Consider the following 23,228-nt stretch of genomic DNA (forward strand, 5'->3'; position numbering starts at 1 on the left):
GGCGAGGGGTGGGAGGGGTGGGGGGGAGCCCTCTCTACTGGGGGTTCCCGAGCGCTCCTCTCACCGGAGCTCCGTCCTCACTGCCGAGGACAATGGGGGGGGGAGCCCTCTCTACTGGGGGTTCCCGAGCGCTCCTCTCACCGGAGCTCCGTCCTCACTGCCGAGGACAATGGGGGGGGGAGCCCTCTCTACTGGGGGTTCCCGAGCGCTCCTCTCACCGGAGCTCCGTCCTCACTGCCGAGGACAATGGGGGGGGGAGCCCTCTCTACTGGGGGTTCCCGAGCGCTCCTCTCACCGGAGCTCCGTCCTCACTGCCGAGGACAATGCTTCCCCTTCTCTTCCGGGGAGACTCACCTCCTTCTCGAGGTGCCGGCCGGCGTTTCTCCTGCCTGGTGAGTTCTGGCTGTCCTTGGTCTCGCGACGAGGGAGAGTGAAGTTTTTCCCCACACGAGCCACCAGTTGTCGCGTCAGGAACGACCAGGAGACAGTCTTCTCATCAGGACTTTATTGTATAGCTGCTTCCGCCCTTCTTCCCATCCCGGTCCCCTTAAATAGGAGTCCCCACCAATCAGGGCACTGTTCACGTATGCGGAACTAGTCCTGATAGGTCGCATGCACTGTCCACACACGGAGGGGCGCGGAGGGATTGGTGGGTGGTTGTGATCACACCTTCCGGGTAATGTACCTCCTCAAAGTTGTTTGCCTCATGTGCTCTCAAGGCACTTCCTCTCAGCGCCATCTTGGGCCACTCGATGGGCGGGGGCACGCCACATAGTATGCGTACAGTACTCAAAGAGACTATTTGGGGTAGAAAAAGTAGAATGTGGAGCTTAAGATGAGATTCCTGGCACATGGAAGTTCTGCTGGCAAAAGTTAACTGTGTAAACATCTTTTTTTAGACCTTCTGTTATTGTGTTGTTTTAAAATTCCAGAACACATATTTTAGCTAATCCTCCCCTTGACCACTGAAGAATGCTAGAATAGTGGTCATTGTCTCTTCTGGTGACACTCTCCACTCTTAATCTGTAACAACCCTACCACAGTATTTCAGAGTATTGGGAATCTTTACTGTAAAGCTGGCAACCCATAGCAGGCAGGATTTTCAGAGACATGGGGTTCTATTGCAACCACCCTCAAACCCAACCCAACCTTTGGCATGAAATGCAGGGAAGCTGAGCCTGCTCACTTGGAATGGCGTGGTCAGCGGGTTTGACCAGTGTTATAAACTAGCTATCCCAGGGGCAAGCCAGAGGAACCCCAGGGAATTCAGAGCCCAGAATGCTGACTTGTAATAAGAGTATAAATATGACTCTATAAATCAACCACAGAAGGAAGGCTTTCTCTTGGTAAAGCCTTAAAATTACATGTATTTTATAAACATGAGCTAGAAATAGCAACCACCGTGGAGAAGGAAAGGCCGGGTCCCATTCTGACCCCTGCATTTCTAGACACAGTGGGTAGGGAACAGCCCCAAAGTACCCACAATCTGAATAAGAAGTGCTCAATCCTTCTTGCCTTATTGTGCTCAGCTCAAGCACGTTAATGGAAAATACAGTTGAGGCAAGGCTATAATTTGCAAAGCAACGTAGCAAGCCAGGCAGGCACTCGGCCAGAAATAGTCATTCAGACAACTTTGCATGAGACTAGAAGCCTAACTCCTGAAATAGAAAGTTGGGCAATTTTTTTTATGAGTTTTTCTGGTTTGTTTGCTTGTTTTTTGCTATAGGGCACGTGCACTCACTGGAGAGACAGAGAGATAGAAAGCAAGAAATCACCCCCTAGGGGGATGGCTGCACTGCAATCCCTTCTCCTCCATTCTCATCTTGGGATCTTGGGTATGCACATACACTCACCAAGCATGAGTTTCAAGCCTCCAGGTCTGGGACTTGAACCATGGTCAAGTACATGGGAGTCCAGTAATGTAACCATTATGCCATCTGCTGGTCCCAAAAGTTGCATAAATTTTTTTTAAAATAATTATTTAACTTTGTTTATTTATTTATTTCAATTTGACCAGAGAGGGACAGAGAGAGAGAGAGAGAAAGTGAGACAGCAAGCCACCAAGTCCGGGACTTGAACCATGGTCGACCATGTGGGAGTCCAGCGCCTTTAAGCACCATGCCACCTGCCAGCCCCAAAAGTTGCATAAATTTTTAAGGGTAAGCCTTACTTTTTGTTGGACTCTTACTGTGTGCTTGGTGCAAGAGTAGGTACTTATATTGTAAGTGCTTATGTACTTAGACGTTCAGTTATCACAGTACTCTGGGATCATGACTGCTCTCCCTTCCCACCTGCCCATTCCCATTTCACAGATAAGGAAATGAGCCAGAGAGGCAACGTATATAATGACCCTAGCATCTCAGTTAGTAAAGTGGTAAAGCCAAGATTCGACCCAGGTTTGTGGGACCTCTCAGCTTATACTCTTAACTCTGGCTACTAAAAGTGTGTTCTAGGGGCCAGAAAGCCATGTTAGTATCACTGGGAATCTTAGAAAAGGCACACTCTCAGATCCCATACCAAACCCCTAAATGAAAGTCGGTGTTTTAACAAGATCCCTAGGTGATATATGAATTTCTCTCTGTTTCTGTACTCCTCTGAAACTTGAGAAAACTTCTCGTTTTTTTGTTTTTTTGTTTGTTTGTTTGTTTTTCTTCTCATACTGTATATAGAAGTTCTCAAACTGACATGTATCAGCACCACCTGAGACCTTGTTATAATAAGACCTTGGTATGGAAGAGTCTAGATTGCAAATGAAAAAGGAGACTATTCACTAGACTCCATCATTTGTTGTCCATTTCAGAGAAACCTTCTACTAGGTCACTGAATCATATTTGCAAATTCTTGAACTTATTGCCAAAAAACTTCTCAGGGGAAAGTTAGGGAGTAGAGATGGGGAGTCCCAAACCTATAGAACCAGAATCTACAAGGGTAGATGGAATTTGGACATCTCTGCTTTTATCAAACCTCCCAGATGGTTCTGGGCACTTCTGAGTTTGAGAACCACTGACATTTGGGAATCCAGTAACTGAATTTACAGGAATGCACATCAATGAATTCCAGGAGATGTAAACAGACATAGAACATGCAGGGATTGAAAGTCAGATGCATAGCCTGCATCTCAAAAATTTAGTGTAAATATGGAACTTTGTTCCCCAGCCAGGAGTTTGGGGCTACCCTGAGCTCCCCTTCACAAATGAAAGTAACAGTGTCTGTGTACTCTCTCTAAGCAGTTGTGAGTTCTCTGCTTTCCAAGTTGCATGAAACAGTAAGTTCTTGGGTGTTACAGATAGTTGGGCATTGAAGTGTTTTCATCAACAAAGTCCCCATACTACTTTGGGTCAGATTCTTCTCTTTTTTAATTTTTTTTTTTTTGAGGGGGAGGCTTTTGCTATAGGGCACTCACCAGAAAGACAGAGAGACAGAAAGTGAGAAATAACCCCCCAGGTGGATGGCCACGCCACAATCCCTTGTGCTCCTTTCTCCTCTCAGGATCTTGGGCACAGACATCTGGCATGAGTTCAGGACTCGAAACACGGTCAACTACATAGGAATCCAGTGACATAGCCATTACACCAACTGCTGGTCCCATCTTATTATTTTTTTTTGAGAGAGATTTTTTTTACTATAGGGCACGTGTGCTCACCAGAGAGACAAAGAGAGAAAGAGAGACAAGAAAGCGAGAAACACCCTCCATGGGGAATGGCCATGCCATTCTCCTCCATTCTCCTCTCTGGATTTTGGACATGCACACATGCACCTGGTTTGAGTTTTAAGCCACCTGGTCTGGGCCTCAAACCACAGTGGACTACATGGAGTCCAGCAGTGAAACCATTACACCACCTGCTGGTCCTGGGTCAGGTTTCAATAGGTATTTTGTGTCCCTAACTTATAAGGGGCTAGGTAAATTCAGTCCATCAAACTCTGATTACGTGCCTGCCTCGCTGAGCTCTGTGTTGAATTCTGGGTCTCCATACTGTCTCTGTGATCAGTGGCTTCTCTTCCCTCGCAGGTAGCTTTGGGGACTTGAACAATATTCCCCATATGTGCTGTGCCCCCGGCCTACCAAGCACAGTGGCACAGAGAAGGGAGAAGCCATATACTCCGGACACCATTTGACTGAGTTTTGTAGCTTATGAAAAAGTAATTTCTGGGTGACATTCTTCTAAATAACAAATTCATTTTGTTGTGTGTATGTACTTTTGAAAAAGCTAATAGTAATAGCATTAATAATTATACATACTAATAGAAAAACTCAATAGGTCATGTGCAGACAGAAAAGGAAAAACAGGAAGGTGAGAATTAACTATGTGCCTAATGTCATTAACACATTAAAGGTTTCCAGATCAAAGAAAGTATTAGAGGCTTGACCTAATACCCAGTATAGGAACTGTGAGCCAGCTGTCCTAGGGAACCTTACAGGGCTCACCTTCAAAGGTTTTCATTTGACACGGTCCAAAGACACTGAATCTAGCCTGCCTGGTAAAAGGAAAGCCAGAACCTGCAAGTTGAAATGGCCAAGTAGTAGCCAAGGTCAGGATCTATAGCTATCCTCAAACCTGCTTATGATAAGCATCTCACCTAATTCACCCACCAGTTCTTCACACTGATTGAGATTCGCATGGGCTAATGGTTTGAATGTTTCCCAATATTCAGCCCGAGAAGTCAGAGTGAAAAACTCCCATGGCTTTCTGTTGTTTGGTTTATGGGCAATACAGAAATGAAGCCGATTTCAGAATCCATAGTAATTACAGTAATTACAACAATAAAGCACCTAATGTTTGTGTGCTTCATTGTGGTTTATGAATCCGGAAACCTATTATTCCCTACGAAGCGGATATTAGTGAGTCTCATTTACTGGATAAAAATAAGGAGGTTCCTGGGGGTCAGGAGCCTCAGCCATGATCACACCCAGCTGGTGGGTAACAGCCAGAACTTAAACTTGTACCCAGGGCCTCACTGCACACACCAGATGCCTCCCCAAACCGTGTCGTTCTCTGAGCTTCTAAATGAAATCCGTAATTCAGCAAGCATAGTGGTTGATGCCGACTTCAGATTCCCAAGGCCTGGTTGCATATCTGTCATCATTTCCACGTTCATGCAGCAAGCCAGTGTTCCGCGATCAAGGCCGCCAAACCCGGTTGGAACGATGTTTAACCTACACAGGTGAGCAGAGCAGAGAGGTGAGCCATTACCTGGATGAATCGTGTCGGCAAATCACTACAAGTTAAAAGACAAAGATAGCGGGACCAAGCAGTTGATGTAATGGCTATGTTGCTGGACTCCCATGTAGTCAACCGTGGTTTGAGTCCCAGACCCAGTGGCTTAAACTCACACCAGGCACATGTGTACCCAGGATCCTGAGAGGAGAAGGGAGGAGAAGGGATTGCGGCATGGTCATCCCCGCCAGTGGGTGATTTCTCACTTTCTGTCTCTCTCTGTCTTTCTAGCAAGCATACATGCCCTATAGCAAAAACCTCTCAAAAGAAAAAAAAAAAAGAGGAAAATAGAAATTATCTTGATCATTTGCCGACACCACCCAAATTCATGCAATAATTGCTATACTATTTCTGTTTTTGCATTTAATGGGTTTTATGATGTTCTTTTTGAGAAAGGAAAGGAAGAGGCCATTTAAGTCTGTCTAGGTACAGATTTCCAAACCATCTGCATCTGCTCTAAGTAGGAGAGCTGTAAACGGGAACACAGTTTGAAAGCAAGGCTTAAAAATACACTTTTCTCCTTTGGCCAGGATCTGAGGGAAAACAAGCTACGACCTCTTTTTGTACATTATCTCAACTCTGGTAGGACCATTTCCTTTATAAATTTGAGAACTGGTACAACGCACATCTGCTGCTTTTTGGCTATGTAACCTTGGGAAAACCATCTTATTTAAGCTTCTGTTTTCTCATTTGTAAGGTAACCACAATAACAGTACTTATGGCCTAAGATTATTGTAAAAAAATCGTGATATAATGCACAGACATTTCTTAGAACTTTTTTCCTATTACATAATAAGCCCTTATTCTTATTAATAATTTCCTTACTTGGTATTCTCCATCCCAACAAAAATTTTAATAAGACTTTGGGCTTATCCCCAGAATTTTATTTCTCTTTTGCATTTATGAAAGCGTTCATTATTATCTGTGATCAAATAATGCCTAGATATCTCTTAGAATTCTGTTCCCTTTATTTGTGTGTTTTATAGCAACATATGGTTATGCATGGGATGATTAGAAATTTTATTATGCTATTATCTTTACTATTTAATGATTATTTGGCTCCCAGAAGGAGTGTCTGAAATTGTCCTCCCCACTGTATCTCTTCTGCTTCCTGGAGAGCCATGGGAAGTAACTACAAGGCGCTTCCTCTTCCTAGCAAGTAATGAGCTCTGGCTCACTGACAAGTTCTGATGCCAGTAAAATCTTATAGAAAGATCTGAGAGTCAGAAAGCCTGAATTCCAGTTCAAACAGTCACTAACCAGCTCTATGTCCTTGAACAAGCCACTTAACCTCGCTAACACCCCATGGAGTTGGGATGTTCATGGGACTTTTCCCTTAGTAGAATTAACTGTGGTCCTTCCTAGAAGGACTGAAAGTAATCTAAACACACTAAAGCATTAGGTTGTTTGGTGTCATTAGGGCAGACTTATTGATATTATAAAAATGAATGGAACCCATGGCAGGATAAGACCATAAATAATACTTTGCGAAAGCAATTTTGTAAAACAACATGGGAACCAGCAGTTAGCGTAATGGCTATGTCACTGGACTCCCACATAGTCGACCACGGTTCGCGTCCTGGACCCAGTGACTTAAAACTCACGCCGGGCACGTGTGCGTGCGTACCCAAGATTCCAGTAGGAGAATGGAGGAGAAGGGATTGCGGCGTGACCATCCCCCCTGGGGGGGGATTTCTTGCTTTCTGTCTCTATGTCTCTCTCTGTCTGTCTGGCGAGCGCACGTGCCCTATAGCGAAAACCTCTCCCCCCCCAAAAAAAACAAGCCTTTCACAGACAATAGACAATCACTATCCTTCAATTAAAATGTTTTTAAAAAGTTAACAAATTAGTGTTTTAAGTTTTACTATAGGGCACATGTGCTCACCAGGAGAGAGAGAGAGAGAGAGAGAAAGGGAAAGTGAGAAATCACCCCCCTAGGGGGGCGGCCATGAAGCAATCCCTTCTCTGTTCTCCTATTAGGATTTGGGGCCTGCACAGCATGAGTGCACACACACACAGCCTGTTTTTCAAGCCTCTGGGTCCAGGAATCAAATACCACAGTTGACCACTGGGTAGCTCCACTTTTTCTTTTTTATCTAAATTATTTTTCCTCTCACTGTGTTAATATAAAAATAGCAAATTTTAAGTTCTAAACTAAGGCTTTTTCCAAAGAGCCTCTGCATCCTTTGTCCCATAGATTCAAGATAAGAGCAGTTTCTAAGAAGTTTGCTTCCCTTTTTGATAAACAGAAATACACATAGGGAGTGTAATGAAGGGTGGTTCTTAGAGTTAAAGAATACTGGATAGTTCAGGGCTCTGGAGCCTGACTGCCTGGGTTCAAATCCACACCAGCTTACTGACCATGAATATGAAATCCCTGTTTCTCAGCGTCCTCATCTGTAAAAGGCTTGTACATGTCTAGGTCAGCAGCCCCTGGCTTGGTCCCTAATCCAGGGGTGCACTGGTAAACCAGCTCTTGATTTGCATGTCATGTTTCATTTCTGTGGTGAAAATATTCCCAGCAGGGCTGATGTCAAGCAACCAATGGTTTAGTAACAGGCCTGCCCAATTCTTGGTTACCGAACAGTCATCATTCACAACCTAGTAGAGCGGGCTCCAGAACCCCACCACCTGCTGCTTAGGCACCCGGTCAGTGTGGATCAGGTAACCAGTCAAGCATGCTAATGCACCAAGTGCTACTAGATATCCCAGAAATAATAAAGAAAATGAGTAAAACAGTGTCCTAGAAATAGCATCTCATTTAAAAAGCATCTCATTTTAAATTCTGATTTTCCAAGGTAGAGGGACATAAGTTTGACTCTCTGCCATCAGGAAAAAAAATTAAAATAAAAAAATTATATATATGATATAGATCCTATATCATATATAAGTTCTATTCCTTCAGCCCAAGTTAAAATCCAGTTTCCATGATAGTGATTTAAATATCCCTATTCAGATAACACCTCCTTGACCCTCCCCTGCCCCCAACTGTTTCTGATACAGCTTTATTTGTCAGAGGTTTGCCAAGTAGGAGCTGGAGAGGGGGAAGCTGAGTTTCTGCCCTGGACTCCTTTCCTGACTTCCTTCCCACCGCCTCCATGTGCGTTCCAGCATCCCATACCACGCTGACCCACTCCTCCTTTTCATCTGAAAAAGAATCTCATTCATCCTCACAAGTTGCTCTATCTCCAAATGGCATGGTATCCTGGCTAAGCATTAACCAGGTGACATAAGGAAGCATTTTTTCCAATCCCAACTTATCTAGAAGTCCCCAACTCATGAATATATGAAACTTCCCAAATATAAAAGATTAAGCCTAATTTGAAGCAAGCACATCTCACACTACTGCATGCTGCCCACAGGCTCCAGGCTCCAGACTTCTGTCCTTTTTTGGGGCACAATTTGCATCAACAATAGTCTTTTTCAAGTTCTCTGGTATTTTCATTTAAGAGCGTTGATTTCCTTAAATGTGCATGTCTCTTTCTGAACCTCGGTCTCTGACCTCCTTTTTCTTGGTGCCAGGCAGGCTCAGGCTACATAGTTCCCTCTCCCTTGGAAATGTAAAGATTTCTTTTGCTTTCTAATGAGACTTTTTCTCTTTGCACCTATGAACACACACACACACACACACACACACACACACATACACTCATAAATGTCCTCCTGTACACGACAGTTCTAATGTGGGTTCAGTAAAACATCCTTAAGAGCTTGCACTATTTCAGTCTGTAGATTTTTTAAACTATTTTAGATCTATAGTAGAGATGATCTATGAAATCCTAGCATCACTCATTGACAACTGGGGAAGCAGAGATTAACCCAAGAACCCTTCAAGTAAGAGCGAGGACAGTTCTTTACAGCTTTTACACAAGATCTTAGAAATGAGAAAGTTCTCATTAATCACTTCATGTGGCATCTTGCTGTCACAACCTCACTACTGTAGAGATAAAGGTTTTTGGTTCTGTTTTGTTTTGAAGTTTGTTGATTCCATAAGTAAAAGAGATGGAGAGACACAGACAGAGGAATGGCACCTCGACAGGATTCTGATGCCATGATCCACCCCAGTCCCAGACAGCCCAGGTCATGGGCCTAAGCATGCCCGGCATACTCAAGGGAGGTCTCTAGACATGAGCCAGTAACCTTCCCATTTGGGCAGACCTTGCAGAGCATGCTTTACTACTGCATTACTATCTATAAAAAGATAATTTTTAATAAATTATAAGCCCATGGATGTGAGAAGAATTGGAAAGATGATGACGGTAACAGAAGTTCGGAGGTAGAAGGCAGAGGGATGGGTGGTGAGGAAGGGAGAAGAGAAGCTTGAAACAGGACTCCTAACGGTATATAGGAAAGAAAGATTCAGAAGTAAGGGGCATCAACACCTTCTGAAGGGGAGATGGTAGGGAGAAGGACTTGATGAGTCAAACATCCAAGAAGCAGTCGGATTCCAATCTGGGTTCCTACCCTTCCTCTGCACAGTCAGGCAACTGTTCCATCCACACCCTGGCACAGCCCACAGGTGATGTTGAAATGCAGGGTTTCAGGACTGGAGAGTTCCTGACATGGTGCTGTACAGGGGGATTAAAGTAAATGCAATAATAAGTTTGCTGGAAGCTGATACTTACAACCACCCCTTCTTCTCTACCACCCAGTTTTCTGCATGGTAGAAATCAGTCCTTTAACCTCCCTCTGATCTGGTGATAAGAACAGTCATTACTAGGGAAGTTGACCAACCCCAAGATACGGACTCAGTTTCACAGTTGATGAGTCCCATTCATGTGCTCAGAGCTTCCCATTGTACTTCTAGTGTTTTTCTAGTGTTTTGAGTGCCTCGCTCTTTTTTTTTTTTTTTTGGAAAGGTTTTTGCTATAGGATGCATGTGCTCGCCAGAAAGACAGAGATAGAAAGAGACAGAAAGACAGAAAGCAAGAAATCACCCCCCAGGGGGGATGGACATGCCACAATCCCTTCTCCTCTATTCTTCTCTCGGGATCCTGGGCACGCACACACACGTGCCCAACTTGAGTTTAAGCCACTGAATCTGGGACTCGAACCATGATTGACTATATGGGAGTCTAGCGACATAGCCATCACGCCAGCTGCTGGTCCCAAGTGTTCTTTAATATGAGCAAGTAAATAAAGATTAACCAAATAAGGAAGGAAACCCTCTAACTTGTAATAAAAAGAAAATATTAAGGTTCTTCAGAGAACTAGAACCAATAGGAGATATGGACACACCCACACAGAAAGATTTATCTTGAATTGGCTCACATGACTGTGGGGCTGTCAAGTCTGAGGTTTACAGAGCATGCTGGAAGGCTGGAAGTTCATGTAAGAGTTGATTTTACAGTATTGACTTCAGAATCTACAGAACAGGCCAGCAGACTGGAAACATGGACAAGATTTCTTTTACGTTGGGATATTAAGGCAGAATTCTTTCTTATCGCCTTGGGCTGAATGGATAAGGCCCATTTACATTATGAGGAGTAGTATGCTTTCATTAATGCCAACTGATTGAAAATGTTAATCACATTCATAAATACCTTTACAGCAACATCTTAGACAAGTATTGGACCAAACGACTGGGCACCAGTAGCCTAAGCAAGTTGACACATAAAGTTAACCATCACAGAGACTAAAAGAATTAGAAAAAAACAAGTTGGAAGAAACAATACAGGAGAAAACTTCATAAAACTATTATTAATGCTCTCAGAAAAGTAAGAGAAGTTTTTCTAGCCACAACACAGGAGTACAACACTGCATGTTTAAAAAAAAATCAGAAGAAGTTCTTGGAAAATGTCAACATAAATGAAAATTCTAAATAGCAGTTTTAGAAGAAACTCCCTCAGGAAGAGAGGGGGAAGGTCCTACAGACATTTAATGTAAAACAAAGATAAAGTTAGAGGAAAGTCCAAGAGATGTGATATTCAAACAACAAAAGTTCCATAAAGACAAAGTAAAGGAAAATAAACTACCAATGAAATCATCAATTTTCCCAAAGGCAAAGGACAAGAATTTCCAGATTGCAATGGCCTGCCAAATGACAGTATAGGTTAAAAACAAATTCATATTGAAGTGGATCTCAGAAAAAAGATCTTTCAAGATATTGGGAAGAAAGAAAGAAACAAACAAAAAACAAGTCACAGACTTTAGGGAAAAAAATGTTTGGGATTTCTTTAAAGCAACATATCAGGGTTTGCTTAGAATTCCTTACACAACCTAGCAAAGATGTATGGGGCTGGAGTAAAGACATACCTATACACTTTCTCACAAAATTCACCTCCTCTTAAGTCTCTTGGGAAGCAACTGTACAATGCACTCTAGTGAAGGGAGATGGTGAACTAAGAAATTGGAAGACAGAAGATACATGAAACACAAGACAAGAAGAAAGCAAGGAGAGAGGAAACTACCCAGGGCAGAGCCAGCCAGAAAGCCTCAGGAGGGACTTCTTCAGGATATGAAAACACAGGGCACCAGATGTAAATAAACACAGAGAGACCTAATAGATGAAGAATTTTGGGTTGAATTAGCAATAAGTATTCAGAAAATAAGCAAGCCAAAATCAGGGGCCAATGTTTAACTCCAGGGAAAACAGAAAGGTGTGCATGCAAATATAGTTTACTCCATGACTTAGCTGCAAACAGCATTTCATAGTTACTCAGAATAATACAAATACTGATTTGTGATGAAACCAAAATTAAAGTATTACAATATATCGGGGTATGAGAAGAGTGTCCTTTTGTAGTGGGGCTGAAGGTTTGAAATAAAAAGTGGAAAACCACTAGGAAATGCCTTAAGGCCTAGCCACAGTCATGCACACTGGTTGATACTGCTGCTCACAGGCTGAGGCCACACAGGAGGCCAGGTTCGATTCCAAGCAGACCACAAAAGTTGGGCACAGTGGCGTGCCCTGTAGCCAGCTACTAGGAAGGCTGAAGCAGAACAATCACAACGTAGCAAGACCCTCTCCTAAAAAAATAAATAAATAAAAAAGTCTTAAATTAAAATAATCACTGAATAGCAAAATGCCATAGGAAAAAAATCTGAAATACTCTATAAGAGATGCCCAGATTTCTTCTAAGGATGTGTAAATGGGAGGGAAGATTGCCATTTTACAAAATGAGACTTGTAAAACTATTGTTATAGTCTACTCAGCGAGAAATAAGAGGACATCCAGACATAGCCTAATTAATTGCAGTTTACTGATGAAGTCGGCAGCATATGGGGGGGACTCCTGTCTCTCAAAACCCCGGAGCCTTGAGTGCAAGGTGAAGGGTGCTTATAAAGGCAAAAATCACACTTTTTTGGGTTGATGTGGCAATCACAAGGTGGGCTTGAAAGGATAGGGGGTAGGGTTTTACAATGTAAAAGCTAGCAAAAGCATATCACTGAGGCAGAACAAGCAGGTAAGCAGGTTAATCATCCCTGATGGTATGTTCCATCCCTACCTAAACACAATGGAATCTAATGGTCTTCATGGCTCAGGGTAAGGTCCAATGACTGGACCTTATCTTAAGACAACTAGGAGAAGTGGGGTTTAAAGACAATAGGAGTGTTAATTCACTCTGTTTGCTTTTAGGGACAAAGGAGAAGGCAAATTTCCAGTCATAAGAATCTAAGTTTATAATGGAGGCGCTCCTCCAAGATGGAGTCACACCTTCTTCATTCCCCGCTTCTCTTGGAGGCACTCTTCCAAGATGGAGCCACTCCTCCAAGATGGTGTCTCGCCTGCTTCACTATTTGCTTCTTTACTATGTGCATATAAAACTTTAACCTAAGATATAGTTCCTATTTTTATTAATTTTTTAACTAGGAAAAAAGAATATCCTTACTGATTTTCCTATCTCTGAGGGGTAGGTGATATTATTTCCCCTTAGATCTCACCTCATCTGATATTTAACATTCTCTGTCGGAGAGACATTGTTGCCTGTTTCTTTACAATGCATCCATGAATTGAGAAAGTGAAAAAGATCTCAAAAAAGGATCTGAGTAGGTTTGCTGGGTGAAAGCTGGAATTCTTCCCCTACCCTATGCCTGTGTCAGTCTCAGATTCATTTGGATTGATAAATAATCCTTTTAGCGGCTCTTTCCTCCCTCTCCAGGTGATGGTTTCAGTTCTCAGCTAAGGAGAAAGGGCACAGAGGGTAGGTGTGTTACTGGCCAACTAAGTCTGGCTGCTGCTTCTCCCAGTCAATCAAACAAGAGGCAGAAGCTGGGAAAGAAAGGAATTTATTTCTGTAACCGCAAGGAGAGTCAAAAAACACCATTATTATCTCAAAAAGCTCAACATGTTCTCAGTATGTATAGATCCAAGATACAAACAGGTACGAATCATCCCTCACTAGAATCAGAGTCAGTCATTTTCCCCTGAGTAATTATACCGATTCTCATTTTACTTCAAATACTCAAACCTGGTTTCTCATCTGACCTCCCCATGACTCAGTACTTGGTCAGATTATTCTCGTTAGTGGGAGTAGGGTGCAAAATGGCAGAGGGAGAAATAAGGAGAAAAAAAATGTGTGTGTGTGTGTGTGTGTGTGTGTGTGTATAAGCATCCTTTTGAATATCAAATACCCAACAAGAAATGGAAAATTGTTGATGACAACATGTATGATTAAGCCACTTTACAGTGTATTCTGGTTGGCAAATCACATTTTGTATGCTGTGATGATGTTCAGTGAAAGAATGTTAAATTAATTTTTTATTTCACTTTTTTTATACATTAAATCACATTTTTTAGCTTACAGAGTGAATATTTCAATATGTGAACATTTCTCCCTAGTCCAGTTGATCAAACTATAAAATATCTTCAACAGATAATACCACATTTCTTTGTCCCATTAAGTTTTGCCTCCAAATTTTTCTTCTACCTGTCCTTCCTCAGGCCCTACTCTTCCACACAAACTATCTGGTATTTACACCCATGTATTGTGTTTGTATATCCTTTAGTCAATCAGTTTCAGTCAGAGTGCGGACACATGGTATATATTAAGTGGGGACATACTGCGGACACATGGTATATATTAAGTGGGGACATACAATGTCTCTCCTTCATAGCCTGGCTTGCTTCACTCAGCAGTAAATCTTACATATTTTTCCACTTTCTGTCAAAAGCCAGGGTTTTGTTGTTTTTTATGACTGAATAGTATTCCATAGAGTATATGTGCCACAGTTTTTCAAACCATTCATTTGTTCAGGGGCATTTGGGTTGGTTCCACGTCTTAGCAATTGTGAATAGTGCCGCAATAAACATCAATGTGCAAGCACTTTTCCGAAAATTAATTTTTAAAAAAGGGAAAAAAAGATAACAAAAGAAAAGCCTTTCTTAATTTCAAAAGGGCTGCAGTTTTGCCAAGTCTTAAGCTGATCTGCTTCAAATGCCACTGTCAAACACACACAGTTTCTATATTTGTATTTTATGAAGACAAAGCTGAACGGCCCCTCTCCTGATTTTGTGGAATGACTGGGTCACGAGCTTTGGTATATTCAGAACACAGAGCGAGCATCCTTTTGAATATCAAATACCCAAACAGTAACATCAATAAAGCAGGAATTAACAGTTTTCTTGTTCCTATATTTTATTGTCCATTTGGAACCTAGAAATGGTTAGAAAACCAATCAGCATTCTCCCTTAGCAAAGGGTATGTTGGTTTGAAGTGATCTGAAGCCACATTGCCCGTTGTTTAATTGTTTCAACACCTGTCTCTACTTGAGAGGATGTGTGTATATGAGGCCACCACCTTGTTTGGCTAAAATATAATCTAATACCATCCTATTATCTAACACAACTTTTGCTAGAGAATCTAAAGACATCTGCACATTACTTACAGATTTGGCAGTGTCATTAGCTACAATCAACAGAGCCTCAGAAAAACGACTTTACACATGTTGGTGGGCTGTATCTCCCCAAGATAACAGCATAGCCAAAGAAATAGTCATCCTCATCAATAAGTTTTGGATAAGCCTAAAAATATTTTTTCAGATTTTAGCCAGTTTGTCATATGCAAATAGTTCAGCCATTTTATTTTAGCATAATAATTTATCACATGAAATTTTTTTCCTAGATTTTTTTAAATCGAAAATATATCTTTGCCCTTCTAGCTTCTTTTCATATCTTTCCTTTTTTCTTCCTATCTTCTTTCTACCTTGTTTCCTTTTTAAATTATCTTCTAGAAGTGACCTTAAATAACTGCTGGTTTAGAGTATATATTTATACCTTGTTATTTATCTTATCAAAAACAAACCTTAATTTTCTCCAATCTTGTAAGTGCGTAATAACCAGAATTTTTAGCTCTTAGTAATTTTAATTCTCAGGAAACAATTTTTAATTGAAGTCATATAGGAACAACTTGTGAGTATACATCTTAGAATTCTTAAAACCATTCGCTTTCTTGATAGATTTTGCAATGAACAGAACAATCTTATTAACTGACCCAATACTTTGTCTCTATTAAGATTTAAAAAGCCCAAAGTGGAAAACTTTATACTTCATCTTAAAGTATTTTAACTTAAAAATGACTCAAACATTTTATAAATTTTTAATTTCTCCTAACTTTAAGCTCTCAGATTATCTAAAAAATTTATTTATAAACATCCAATTTACAGTCACCTAATTTACTTTTAAAACCATACGCATCAGCTGTTTTTACCAGAAAAAGCTCATTAAAAGCATCCCCATACATACACACACACACACACCCACATACCTTACACAACTTTCATAGCATTTGGGTTTTTCAAAGACCTCTTTAACCTTTTCCTTTTGTTACAAATGAGCTTAGGAGTTAAACCTGAGAAGTTTACAATTTAGTCAGAACTGGCTGAACCTCAGTAAGAAATACAAGGTTTCCAAGCAGCCTTGAATCCCTCTTATTTTAAAACCATAAGAGAATCAAAAAGAAAAAAAGAAAAACAACAAATTCAAGTAGGCAGTGCAAAAAGAAAAAAAAAAAAAGAGAGAGGTATGAGATTTTAAAATCCACCAAGAAGAACATGAACTGATATATCCCAAGGAACTTGGAGATGAAGCTGAGGAGGTATGCCCATTCATCTGTCACAAATGAACCTAGTGTCTTCAGACCTCATCTCTTTGCCTTTCCTTCACATGGTACTTCAGATGGACAGTCATCTCCAGCCCAAACAAATGGCCAAAACAAACAGCACATGCTCCAATCGGTCCCTCAGTAGCCCAAACACAGAGGACAGTGCCTGCTACAACAAATGCCCCAGGTCCGTCCCCAGGACCTCAAACAGCAGAGACAGGGAAGGGTCCCAAGTGCAACCGGCAAGGCTTTAGCCAGCAAGCAAATTTGACCTCGGATCCCAAAGTCATTCCCTCCAAAATCAACTGCGCAGCAACTACAAAAGGGCTCAGAGAAGAAGGGAGTTTACTTCTGTCACTTGGCCGCAAAGAGTCAGTCAACATTAAACACCATTAACCTGTCTCAGAAAGCTCTGCATGTGCTCAGTATTTATAGAACCAAGATACAAGCAAGTCATTCCTCATTTCAATCCTGTTTCTCCTGAGTATTTGTCCTAATTCCTATTTTACTGCAAATACTCATTCTTGGTTTCTCATCTGACGTTCTTCAGACAGATCTTCCTATGACTCAGCACTTGGCCCAACTGTTCTCCTAAGAGGCCATTCTTAATTTCTAAATGGCTGCAGTCCTGCTAACCTTCAGCTGGCCTGCTTCGGGAGCAGGGTGAAGGAAAGGAGGTAGTATACTAACTATGGTAAACTACTCCTATCTAGAAACATCCTGCATTTTACAGCCACAGTGTGGTAGAAAAAGCCTCTTCCTCATCATGGTCTCTGTTCTTGAAACCTGTCCCTGGGTGTCTTACTTGTCTCCCCAGCATTCATCTATGTGGTTAATTAGGTGAATTTCTGTGGACTAACAGGAAATCCAAACTGTCACTTGGCATTTTTGTGGCATGATGTGTTCCAGATAACCAATTTGCTAATCATCCTTGCAGTCTGGGGCCTGCCTAAATTATGGTTCAATGAGGCATCAGGAGGACACGTTATGACTGAAACCTTAGCATCTGAGCTTCACCGGTGGCATCTGTGGCTTACGAGGTCCTCTGTTTCCCCAGGCTATCAGTGTACCTGTCTCTCCCAGTTCACGGGGAGAAACTGTGAATCCGAGATCACAGCCTGCTTCCCCAACCCATGCCGGAACGGAGGCTCCTGTGACCCGATAGGCAACACATTCATCTGCAATTGTAAAGCCGGTCTCACTGGAGTCACGTAAGTGAGATTATGCACCAGTCTTTCTCTCTGCTGCTTTTCTTTCCCCTTTGTTCCTAAGAAAGCAAAGTAGTAAGCAACTAACCAGGATAAAACACTTACCACTAATAGGGCTAGCAAAGAGTAAGTATCTTTACTACACAGAGAATCCTGATAAGAGACTGAAATATTAATAGGGATTATCTTTGGGTAGTGGGGCCTATGGGTAATTTATATTTTTTTACCTTATGCTTCTCTATAGTTTGAAGTTTTTATGTAATTACTATATAGTCTGTAATTAGCAAAATCATTCTGTTAAAGAAAGTCATCTAAGTCTCCTAATGTTTCCAGTATAATTGTTGAAACTGACATACATGATACCCATTTCCCCAGAATTCATTAACCAGACTCTAGCATTTTGGGAGCACTCTGAGACACGAACACTTACCTCTCCTTTGCAAACCTTCCTTCTCTCCCCCCAAGATATGAGTAAAAGTGAAATATTAACCAAATGGAAAGAGACTGTTCTAAGTTATCAGTAAAATACCACTTTCAACCATCCTTGATCATTTCAGAAGTATATATATGGAATCTCAAGCAAGTGATATTCTAATTACATATCAGTCTTACGTATTCATTAGAGCAAATCTCCCGAGGACTTTACCAGGAAATACTTAGCCGACTTTGAATCATTAGATGTAATTTAAAGTACTAAAGCTGCATTTATTTTTAAATACTCTATGATTCTGACCAATTTCCGGTTGACCTGGCCTCAATCTGTTCAAATTAGGCACACTTAACTACATTTTAAAAGGTGGATTACCGAAAATATAGATGATTGGGCTTTTTAAATGAATATACCAGAACAACTGCTGAAGGAGAGAAAAGTGAGAAAGAAAAGGAAGTCTGTGTTCTCAAATAATATTAAACTAAGAAAGAATACAACTTAAACACCTGCTTATAATTATATTCGAAGAGAGTCAGGATTGCTTGAAAGAGAATAAAATTGATTTAATTATTTTTCATTAGAATTCCTTAGTCATTTCTTTTTGATAATTCGTTGATAATTCGTATTTATATTAGCCTTTAACATAAGCCTAGAACGTGTTAAGATATGTCACTCTCAACCCATCTCCCTATCCCCTGCAGCCCCCAGGTTCCCAGAGGAACCAAAAATGACTGTAACCATTAGAGGATAATGTCACAACCAATGACTTTTTCCTCTTGGGACCCCCTCTAACAGGTATATAGGTTCATAGCTCTTTTATCTGCAGTTCGACAATCCCCAAAGCCCTGAGAACCATTACAAGGGTTTGGGCTACAGTCGTGGCAAACTGATTTGGTAGCAAACGGTGTCTAAAACTGTTCCCAGGTTCTTTCCAGTCTTTGTCTCATTTAGTGTGAGTGTAAATTTATCTAGCCATGTATTTCACCATGAAACACTGCTATAGTTCATTCCTGTTATGTCCTAGCCAGCACAGACTCCTCTTGGGGAAGACAGCCTTCTACAGAATGGGAGAGAAATGTCCCGTATGTCCTCACTCAGATTGCACCGTTTAAATTCTGAAATGCATTTTGGCCTCTTTGGTGGCTTCCGTTCTTTTCCACCAGCCTCTTCTCTTCCGCCAACCCAGGTCGGGCAGGAGAGATCAGGTTGGGGGGGGAGGGACACCTCAGTGCACGATGATGCCATGGCCGGCAGAGCAATGCCTAAATGAGCCCATCTCCCTAAATTAAACATTTTCATCATGCTTCATCTGTACCCTTCAGGTGCTTCACTGTCTTGTAAAGATGTTTGGTTTTTCTCACGCTCCTGTCGACAGGCCTGTGCCTGCAGGCCCTGATGTGAGGAGGGTTTTTGTGTGTTTCCTCACTGCAGGTGTGAGGAGGACGTCAACGAGTGTGAGCGGGAGGAGTGTGAGAACGGCGGCTCTTGCGTCAACGTGTTCGGCTCCTTCCTCTGCAACTGCACGCCCGGCTACGTGGGCCAGTACTGTGGGCTACGCCCCGTGGTGGTGCCCAACATCCAGGCCGGCCACTCCTACGTGGGCAAGGAGGAGCTCATCGGCATCGCAGTGGTTCTCTTCGTCATCTTCATCTTGATCGTCCTCTTCATCGTCTTCCGCAAGAAGGTCTTCCGCAAGAACTACTCACGCAACAACATCACGCTGGTGCAGGACCCGGCCACCGCTGCCCTGCTCAACAAGAGCAACGGCATCCCCTTCCGCAACCTGCGCGGGGGCGGGGACGGCCGCAACGTCTACCAGGAGGTGGGGCCCCCGCAGGTCCCCGTGCGCCCCATGGCCTACACCCCCTGCTTCCAGAGCGACTCCAGGAGCAACCTGGACAAGATCGTGGACGGGCTGGGGGGCGAGCACCAGGAGATGACCACGTTCCACCCGGAGTCACCCCGCATCCTCACAGCCAGGCGCGGCGTGGTCGTGTGCAGCGTGGCCCCAAACCTCCCTGCCGTGTCACCCTGCCGCTCCGACTGCGACTCCATCCGGAAGAACGGCTGGGACACGGGAACTGAGAGTGAGTAGCAGTAGAAATGTACCATTATTGGACCAGCCCGTGGCGTGGTGGTTAAGGCAGCCAGGTCCCACATGGGTAACTTTGCAGTTTGAGTCCTGGATCTAGCAGCTTGAGAAACACGCTGGGCATAGGCATGTGCATGCCCAATCCGGGGAGGGAGAGACAGAGGAAAAAGGATTGTAAGGTGACTGTGCCCCACGGGAGTTGCTTTCTCACTACCCCTACCCCGCTCCTGAAGGCACACGAGCCTTCCAGCAAATTTTCAAAAATGAAGATCTGCATCGTTCTTTATTCCATTCATGTTTACCAGAACCTGTGGTGTGCCCAGTGCTTTAGGGAAGGGGCTGAGGTGCTGCATGCACGGAGTTGGCCAGCATTGAATGCGCTCACCAGCCCGGGATGGTTGCGCTGGCTGCTACTCCCATGTGCAGTCAGGAGAAAAGCGCTAGAATGGGTAACAGCACAGGCTCAAGGCCACACTGCTAAGAGGCATCAGCAATCCAGTCTGGGTATTCCGGGTTCTCCAATCCTTGCTCTCATGACAGAGCATATCAGACACATGAGCGTTGCACAAAACATGTGCTTTGGAAGGTCAGAGAAGAAAACACCTCTAGTCTCAGAGTGAAAATGAGCAAAAGGAGGAGGACACAAGCTAAAAAATAAAATAAAATGCTGAGCATGGGCCTAGAAGACTCTTAGGATCCGGCCAGCTCCGTAACATACTGGTTAAAAGAACTGGATCCCACATAAACAAATGCTGTTCAGATTATGGGAGAATCATGCCAGTATTGTGTGTGTGCATGCCCCCAGATCCTGACAGAATAGAGAAGTGGAGATGGGATTGCAGCATGACCACGCCACATTGAGGGTGCTTTCTCCATCTCTGTCTCCCTCTCTGTCTCTCTGTCTCTGTCTCTCTGGTGAGCACACACGTCCTCTGGCAATTAAAAAAGAGAAAGAGATTCTTAGGATCCCAGGAGCAATTTACTGGAGTCATCAAGGCAAAAGCTAGAATGCAAAGATTTCAGGCCAAAGAGATTTGGTGACAAAGACAGCAGTTGAACATGAAGCGACCATTATTGTGTTGCTTCAACTCACAGGTGCTAAATTGTCACAGCTGTCCCATGTAGACACTGCTACCAAGTCATCATTTCATGAAAGAGGAAACTGTCTTGGAGGAGTGAAAAAGGCATGTAACTAGCAAGAGAACAAGTCAGGATTCAAACCTGGTATCAGGCTCCAAAGCCCCTGCTTTAATTAGCACTGCTCTTGGGAGTTTCATCAAGGAGAAATGAGAAGTATGTAAAAGGGAGGGGATATCGTAATGACAGAGAAGGACAGACAAGTTCGTTCTATTTCAGTGCTGCCCTGACATGCTGTCTGCTGGTTCTAGTTTTCCGTAGACCTGCATATTATCAGTAGTTACCTTTGGATCTTATCCGTTAATACATTCTCCCTCAAATGATCTGTAGCTAGACGTTTCTCTGGTTTTGCCAATCCACTACTAGCTACTAGGCTCCTTTTCATTTAGCAGTAAGAAAAGGGGTTTGGAGTAAATGGAGGAGTCGAGAAAGGAGTTCATGCTTGACACCGTGTTCACAAGGGTGGGTCATTTGTCCCTTCCATCCTTGCACCCGGGCTGAGCTCACACACCTGTCGTACCCCCATGGGGCACATCTCTGTATTTTCTGTGGGGTGTCTGTTGGTGGGGAATTTCTCTCGTGTCACTCTCAACTTCTCTCAGTGGTTTATCCAAGTCATCACTTTGCTGTGGCTGCAGTGTCTGACAGCAGCCGCTGAGCCACGGTGCCTGCTTCTAACATCACCTTCGTGGAAGGAACGGTGTTTTCTGTGGCCGCGGAAAGGAACAACTGTTCCCTTACTCCCAAATCTGCGTCTCTTTGTACCATCACGTTACCGGATGATCTGCAGCTTTCCCCGGTGATCATTGCCACACCCCACCCCCAACCCTGCCGTGTGATGTGACGGCTTTATTTCCACAATCCACCTCAGGCCAACACTCACAGTTCCCCCCAAAGTGTTGTTGGGTTTTATGGAATACATTTCCTTCTTTGTTAAGCAAGGCAGAGTTGGCTGGCGAGATGATCTCTAGGCGACTAATTCATTTTGCACTGACAACCTCAAGATACGGGCTGTTTTTATTGCTTCCTTCGGTCCATCAAATAATAAAGGAGCACCGGTATGTATGTGTGTGTGTGTGTACGCGCATGTGTGAGTACGCGCATGTATGAGTGGTTCAGGATGTCTTTGTACAGCGAAGAGGGAGGAAGTATGAAGCTAGGAGCACATCCACACTGCTTACTGCCCTCCTTGCAGACGGGATGCAGGACGAGACCATTCTCCTTTCTAAAAATGATACGATGCTGCCCTCTGCAAGGCAGAACTGAAAACTCCACACGCTCCCCAGAGATGGAAGTTAGGATAAATGTAATGGCATTCTTGCCTATAAAATATTTATACCCCTATTTTAAAAGTAATCTCATTTAACCTGGTGTTGACACCACATCGGTTCATGTAAATGATATAAATTAGCTCTGAATGGCAAAGAGCAATGCAGCCACTTCATCCTCCTCTCAGTCTTCACTCAGTCGCCTCGCTTTGGGGAGGAAACAGCTTACTTTCCACTGTCAGCTATTTGGAAGCTCATTTACCAAGGGTTAAGGGTTTTGAATCCATAATGTAAATCACTTGATTGACAGACCTTTGCCCCCAATGGCACAATCAATTTTCTATTGTAGAGCTAAGTTATTTTCTCGAAGCAAATGCAAGAGCCCCGAGAAATGAACTAGGTTGGGAAGACAGGCGGGGGAGGAGAGATGCAGAACTAGAAATATGTACAAGGTAACCGTGTCATTTCTGCTTTTTCTTTGGCTGTCCGCAAAGACAAAGGGGTTGATGATGCAGGAGAAGTGACCTGCTTTGCAGGCAGTAATAAAGGCAGCAACTCTGAAGTCCAGTCCCTCAGCTCCTTCCAGTCGGATTCTGGTGATGACAACGGTAAGAAACGTTCAGATTTGCTCTCTGTGGGTGGCTTCTGCCCCTTGTGCTGGGAGACAGTGGTGGGGAGGGAGGCGATGTGACTGCTTTTGTTTCTTGACATGGTCACAGACTTTCAAGTCTGTTCATCAGCTTTCTAGTTGACTCCATTGTTGGACGTCACTACTGAAAAGGCCCCTGTTAACATGTATCTGTGAGCAGACTCAGGGATCTGTGTCATGGTTGAT

The 23,228-nt window shown here is 43.0% G+C and overlaps 1 protein-coding gene across 1 annotated transcript in view; it reads left to right on the top strand.

Annotated features, from left to right (window-relative positions):
• FAT3 (FAT atypical cadherin 3) overlaps positions 1-23,228 on the top strand; it is a 595,653-nt gene that overhangs the window by 562,987 nt on the left and 9,438 nt on the right. The window contains 3 exon segments of the mRNA XM_027776536.1: positions 17,316-17,469; positions 19,328-19,983; positions 22,888-23,001. Coding sequence (XP_027632337.1) covers positions 17,316-17,469; positions 19,328-19,983; positions 22,888-23,001 — 924 coding nt within the window.

Source organism: Tupaia chinensis, unplaced genomic scaffold, assembly GCF_000334495.1.
Source record: "Tupaia chinensis unplaced genomic scaffold, TupChi_1.0 Scaffold000680_1, whole genome shotgun sequence".
Classification (NCBI taxonomy): Eukaryota; Metazoa; Chordata; class Mammalia; order Scandentia; family Tupaiidae; genus Tupaia; species Tupaia belangeri.